This window comes from Monopterus albus, unplaced genomic scaffold (genome assembly GCF_001952655.1).
Source record: "Monopterus albus unplaced genomic scaffold, M_albus_1.0 scaffold253.1, whole genome shotgun sequence".
Lineage (NCBI taxonomy): Eukaryota > Metazoa > Chordata > Actinopteri > Synbranchiformes > Synbranchidae > Monopterus > Monopterus albus.
In genome coordinates this window covers 104,741-111,996 of record NW_018128133.1, presented here as the reverse complement: position 1 = coordinate 111,996, position 7,256 = coordinate 104,741, and the positions used below count along the sequence as shown (strand labels likewise).

The window sequence follows — 7,256 nt, the reverse complement described above, 5'->3', positions numbered from 1 at the left end:
TGCAAACTCGTTTTTATCTCCTGTATTTCTCTGGTCATGTCGTTGAGTCTTGTTATTTGTCTCCATAAGTAGTTGCACAAAACCTTTGAAGTTGTCTTGTTGTTGGCTCAACAGTGCGGTGTACATCTGCTTCTGCTGACTCAACATCTCTGTTACTTGCGCCGCTGAAATATAATCCTCTTCTGCCTCAACATCCTCGTTCGCTTATGATTTATTAGCTCTTTTCCCTCTTGGAGGCATTTTAATAGTTGTAGAATTTGTTCAAAGACTTGAAAATGTAGAAGATGTGAAAAATCGTAGAAAAGACAAGAGGAGCAGTAAAGACGTCTGCTCTCACTCCTTCTTCTTGTAGAAACCCTATAAACCATCTGATTCATTCACTTGGCCCAAATACAAGCATTACAATTAGTTGCATGTAAGCAGTGGTATCTAGCTCTTCAAGTGAAAATATTATAAGGGAAAAATGAGTTCATATGATGAATTTAGCCCATATTGCAACAGCTGTTTTTCATCTCCTGTTCTCACAAATTCATGACCTCTGTCTTTCTTCTTCTATCCACTTGTAACAGAGTATTGTCTGAAGCTGCAGTGCAGTACATGGGCTATAGACGGCAGTGTTTAACTGCAGCAGGAAAACACAAGAACCGAGTGCACACACATGCTGTACCTCAGTCAGAACCTGGAGCTGTGTTGGGTATATTTGAGATTTAATTTGTTATTCTATTAATACTATTGTGTTTAGGGTACACTGTTCAGGCCAGTGTTAAATGCTTGTTCCATTCAGTGTACTTGCAATATGTTCAGTACTATACAAGTATTCACTTTCACTGTATCTCAAAGGAGTCTTTGATTTCAAAAAAGAATTCACTGAGTGCAAAAGGTGGCAGTACAGTGCAAGACTTAAATATGAAGACTTAGCAGTGCCAAAACAGCACACAACAGTTTTAATCCCACATTATAGCATTTGCCAGAGTTTCTCCCAAGATTATTCTTAATTAATTTATGATTTAAAGGTTTGATTAATCTGGCATTTATGATTTTTTTGTCTTTCAAAAAGAAGTTGTGGTTTGTGCTGAGGTCATGCATGGCAACAGACATTTACAGTAAGTAAATCTGCACATGCAGTGACTGCTGGAACTGATGCCAGCCATTAATCCTGATTTGTTCTGCATGTTATTTTGTGTCAGCTGAAGTGCCCACAACTCTCCATTAAACAGTTACCTCCCACAGGGAATGGACACAAACAGCAGATTCATGAATCTCCTACCTCTCTGTACATGTCCTCTGTACAAATTACAGGACTACTGGTATACTGGGAAATAAAAGTGGTTGTTTGAGCGCTTTTATCATCCTTTTTAATCAGGCTTTACTCTTTGTGCTCTGGTGACAAAGCCAGACTACCCATTTTTTGATTTGTTCATAAAGTAATCATAGAGAACAGAACCCACTCACTGAGAATGTAATGATGGTGCTGTCCAAACTCTGGGAGGCTGAGCTGAGTGATCCCTTGATACCTACTCATCCTTCTTTTGAAAATGGATATTAACACTCTGTCTGCAAGTTCACAGCTGAATTAATTCCTCCTTAATGAAATCTCAAAAAGTTTCTACTTCCACCTTTGATTTTGAAAAAAAGATCAATATGAGAAAATTGGATAGTTTTTTTTTTTTTTTTAAAAGGAGAATGCCTGACAGAAGATTGTCTTCTACCATAACATAGCAATGGGACGCACAGACTGGTGAACACCTGCATTTAAAAGAACCACTTAAACATCCCCTCAGGTTGGGCAACAAGTTCAACCCTTCTATGACACATACAACATAAATACTGGCAAACATTTACAACTATCTTTCCTTTGGGACCCACTGGACTCAAACCTTAATTACCTTTGTCTCATTGTTGTCTCATTTTAGACAAACTGTACTTGTGGTCCACACAGCTGTTGCTAATGTTGCTGATGTCTTGATCTCACAGAATACATCTAACTATACTGAACATGCTTCTCACTGTACCGTGTATGCACTTGCTCCTGTCTTTAACAGGACTCTTTTATGTTGTAACCCCCTGCTGCTGTTGATTCCCTTAGCACAGGTGCAGCCGTGAACAGCAGCGAGAGCCTCCCTCCTTCCTCCTCCATCAACGACATCTCCTCTATGTCCACTGACCAGACCCTGGCCTCAGACACTGACAGCAGCCTGGAGACCTCTACAGGACCCCTGGGGTGTTGCAGGTGACTAGCCGCCTGCCTGCGCAACCCCGTGTTCTTCCGAAGGTGAAGAACCCAACCGAAATGACCAAGTGAAAATACAAAAAAAAAGTAAATATCAAAATGAATATAGTAAGAGCTGAAGTGGAAACGGAATCTGACATGATGAAATCTAAAGCCTGTGCATTGTCATTTAAAAGCAGCATTGGTATTTAAACTGACGTAAATGCGCTGACATATATGGTAATGATCCTCTTATTTGCTTTGCTTACATTACCCCAAATATCTTCTATATGGCATCTGAGCAAAATGACCAAATAGACTTGCATCTCCTGTAAAGTGCATATCGGCTGGCTGCTGGTCTCCCAGTTCCTTACGGAGGCGTTTTTGCTCCAATCATTGTGGCAAGGTGGGCTGCCATTTTGCTCATTGACTCTGTACAATACAAACTTCATTCTCCCATTCTTCTTTCCAATCCATAACGATATGTAATGACATGTTGACTGTTGTATTTTAACACAAGGCTTCGTCTTAGACACCCACATTCCCACCCAACACAATCTCCAAGGTTGCCTGATTTGTGTATTTTTATGTGGTTATTCTGCAGGAATATATAGTCACCCTCACCCAGAGTGGTGCTCCCTGCGATATTTGTAAATAATGTAATTCTGTACAGTTGAAGGGCACACAGAGTGGGACTGATGGCCAGTACACTGGGAGTTTTTTCTGACTAGCTCACCTTGCCACATCATTGCTTTCCACCTCAGTTGCCCCTGCCTATTGCTGTAGTCCTGCATGATTAGAATTAAAACAATGCTAATCTCACTGTATGCTAAACTGAGTCTGTATAGAGACTTTTGTATATACCATGTAAACTAACTCACCCCCAGACATGGGGGTCTGGTCACAGGATAGGACGTGAGTGTGTGTGTGTGTTTGTGAAACACAGGAAAGCCAGTAAAACATTAATAGATGTCAGAGCAGAGTTTGGGACTTAAAGGGGTCAGTACACCCGGAAATAACTTATTTTGAATGTGCTCAGACTTTATAAGATTACTTTTAAGGAGTTTCATTTGTACGTAATGCCCCTTTTATTTCCCAGGCTAGTGTATGATCAGTCCCTTCACCCCGCTGTGGGCTGGCTTACAGCCCTGAATGTCACTGTGTATCATTAACCTCATACACACAAAAGGTTGGTTTGTGGCGGTACCACAAGGAGGCTATTCTTTTTTATTTGACTCTTTGAAATGCTTTTAGAAAGAAATACAAGTGACACAGTGAGTAGTTTAAAGGCAGACGGGAGTGTTACCCTTGTAGCTATGTGCTGTTTCATTTTACAGTAAACTCATGTACATCATTTCGCTTTACCCAAAAACACGTGCTTTATTTTTTGTTAATTAAAAGGAACTGGATAGAGGCCGCTTCACTTGTGTCTATTAGATGGACCCTAAATATGGCAAGTGCCTTTTGGAATGAAGAATTGCAGGTGCAGAAATCATATTATTTTGGGTATTTTCCCCCTCTGCTTCTTCTTTTTCTGCCTTAAAGGTTTTGGTGGAAATGAAAAAAAAAACAAAAACAACTGTTGCTTTGACTTTTAGGTGTTAGCCAGTGATTTCTGAGTTTGTGGTGTAAAGTCAAATTGCTTCCTTCAGTGCTAGTTTTTATTCACATCATGAAAGGGTTTCTGTCATTTTGAATTAATTTTACTTTTTAGTTCTACTGCAAAATTGAAACAGTTTCCATAAATACTGGGTGGCGTTTTGTTTTGGGTCAGTTAGTGCATACACACACACACTTCTGTGCATGCTTTGCATTGAACTTGTTTTGCATTGACAGGGTTTGGCAGCTGTAGTGCACTCTTTCTGTCCACTGGTCTAGGTTATCTAATCTTTGATTGTGCTAATCCATTGTGTATTAATTTAAGAAAAGAAGTTGTTTGGCAGTTTGGCAGACTGGAATCAGAGGAGACCATATCTTTACCTATATAGAACATTGCATCCAAAATCTAGGCCAAACAATAACTATCATATAATATATTTTCACTATTCACAACAATACTAGAAGCTGTACTTGTGGCTATCAGAGAAAAACAGTTGACCTGTAGATTAAGTTAAAAAGGAATGAAGTATGAAATAATTTATTTCCACTGCCAAATTTAATTTTTTCCTGTAGGTTTGTTGGTTTCCAAGCGAAAAACCCACTGATGGTGATTTAAGAAATAATATGTTACAATGTAATTTTACAATGTAATGCAACATTCTGGAAACTGTGAGCTTGTGTGAACTAAACAAACAAATGAGTCCCTCCTTTGTGCATAGTTTGCACTGGAGGCGTTGTGTAGTGTTTATCACTTGACAATCAGGTAAGCTAACAATATACAACTACCAAGAGCACAGCCAAGCATGCTTACTCTGTCTCTTAACTAAACACATTGAGATGTCTGTTGCAAGTATGTCAAAACACCATTTACAATCATTTCTCTGAATATCACCATATTTCCTGCTTATGCAAATTGCATGGTTCTTGACACTGTTAAAACACCTCTGTGGAGATGTGGCGACAGCACCGTTTACATCAACATTTCACATATTGGTTTCTTAAGACGTGATAGTCCACCTGTATCACTGTAATCTTCGTCTGAATACCCCCCAAATCCTGTCCATTTAACATCATATAGCTACTTTGTTAACGCTCTGTCTACCTATGGCTTGTGTACACTGAACCACACACAGACTTACAGCACCTTCACCGAGCTAAGAGGGTAACTGAGGGCGGGGTCTCCTGGAAAAGCTACGGCTAGCTGGGCTTCCTGTTCAGGGTCTGGCCAGGGCAATCTTTCAAAACAGGGTGCAACTTTAAAATTCTTTGTGTTTTGAAAATGTTCAGATGAATTTCTCATAAAAAGGGTCTAGTGTTTGAGTCGGCTCCTACACCACAAATACCCACAACACTGTTGTAGTTTTTCTACAGGGCATTTTTAACCATCCTAATTACACTGTTCTGGTCACTATGGAGTACAAAACCAAAACATATGTCTTTTGTTTCTTTTACTGAATGTGAATTTTGGATCTTTTTATAGGACATCCCTCCATGCAGTTGTTATAATAATAAAAAAGGTGCTTTTGGTCCTGTTGAAGGCACCTGAAGTACAGATTATACTAACAGCTGGGTTGTCAGCACTGAATGTAGAAACGAATGGTTTCACAGTTGCACACATCATTGCTGCTCTGCTCATCAGTGTGTGTGTGAGAGAGAGATTTCAAATGAACCAGCATTCAACTCAAACTGTCCATAAAGTTGAATTGGTAGTTGATGTAGAATTGGATCAAATCATTTTACAGTGCAGTACATGTCTTCAAATTTTCCTTTCAGTAGAAACTCCTAACTTTTGTGTGATTGCTCTTAAGGTCGGTACAGTCATATGTTTGCATTTGTGGCTGACTCGTCATCCAGCCACAATTTTATTGCCAGAATGAGAGTTGGGTTACATCTTGTACTCAGCTGTGCCAACATAAAATCTTTGGACTCGGTACTTGTGATCCCCAGCTTCTTGTTTTTCACTTCTTTCTTTTAATTCATATTGTAAATAATAACAATCCGACAATGCAATAAACACTTATTGCACTCAGACAGGGAGGCAAGCTACTGCAAAGGTCAGGCAAATCTACAATGTTTAGAGTCTTAGATATGGACTGAAATGTGGAACTCTACAATGACAAAACCATCTGAATCAGGTGATATTGTTCTTCAGTTCTTCTATGATTCCTTCTCTCTCGTTTCTTTTACACCGTGCTGTTTTAATGAATCATTCTTTTGACATTGTCAGGTTGAAAAAAAAATTGTATCTGTTTCACGCTGATCTCAAAGCTTCAGGATATAGCGTTTCAAATAAAGTCAAAACAAATGCAAAAGAAAAAAAAATCACTGAAAGCTGTTACTATAAACAACATTTTAAAGGAACTGTGTATGTAAAAATAGTATATGTATGTGATTGAAAATAAACAAAACCTTTGATCTTGGACATTGGTGTAGCTTTTTACTTTTAGCTGGAGTGATTTTCAGTTCTGTATGTAGGGTTTCTATTGTATGTGGTGATGTTCTTCTTCTACACAGACTCTAATTCAGTTTTCTTAGTTGTAGACACAGCTGGACACAGCTAAAGGCTGGCATCTATTAACAGGTTCTCAGGCAGAATAAGTAACTAAATATTGCCCGGTGGTAAATGGACTGTATTTATATAGCGCTTCTCTCACAGTGTGTTGCACTGGCCAAAGCGCTTTACAGGAGATCATACACCATTCACACACCAATGACAACAGGCTGCCACACACCAGCACTAGTCAAGCCACCGGGAGCAATTCAGGGTTCAGTGTCTTGCTCAGGGACACTGAGGCATGTGGGGAGACCGGGAGTTGAACTACCAACTTGCTGGTCAGAAGACAATTGCCCTACCTCATGAGCCACAGCCACCCCTGGTGGTGCAGGATGAAAGCAAGCGCATTAACGCTTCCCAGGGTGGGCACTATGTCAATATATAAATTTGTCCACCATCAGAGATACAGTAAGTACTGTAGTAGCTATCCCTTTAAAAGTTATGGCTGTATAAGTTATTAGGCCAGTGTTGGAGGTATGCTTTGTTTTGACAGGTGTTTTATTTGCTGGATTAGGTAAAAAGAGACATCCTTTTATCCATTGGCAATTTCTCTTAATTTTCGGGACGGGTTCTTTATCATTTTTACCCATTTCTTAAGTTAAACATGTGAACAAGTATTTTTTTCTCTCCAAATAACAGCTGTTCTAATGTCAGCGACAAAGAGATTAGATTTCCTGTGACTGATTTATAATAATAACTATTCAGGATTTTGAAAGAATCGTGCTTTTAATGTGAAGGAGCAGGTGACCACTTTAAAGAAAAGTGACAGGGAGTTTTACTAAAGGCCTGTAACTTAAGCCAGTTTTAGGTCAGGGCACGCCAACTTATTTTTCTGACCCTGTGGGTTTTAAATTAACATGACAGTCATTTTAAATTTGGGATACACGATGAAGG

General features: G+C 39.3%; 1 protein-coding gene across 1 annotated transcript in view; it reads left to right on the top strand.

The window, feature by feature from the left end:
* mapk10 (mitogen-activated protein kinase 10) overlaps positions 1–6,230 on the top strand; it is a 40,443-nt gene extending 34,213 nt beyond the window's left edge. Inside the window, exon 13 of the mRNA XM_020621090.1 lies at positions 2,092–6,230. Within this exon, the coding sequence (XP_020476746.1) occupies positions 2,092–2,234 (143 nt within the window). The 3' untranslated portion in view covers positions 2,235–6,230. The remainder of the gene's footprint in view (positions 1–2,091) is intronic.
* Positions 6,231–7,256: the final 1,026 nt, after the last annotated feature.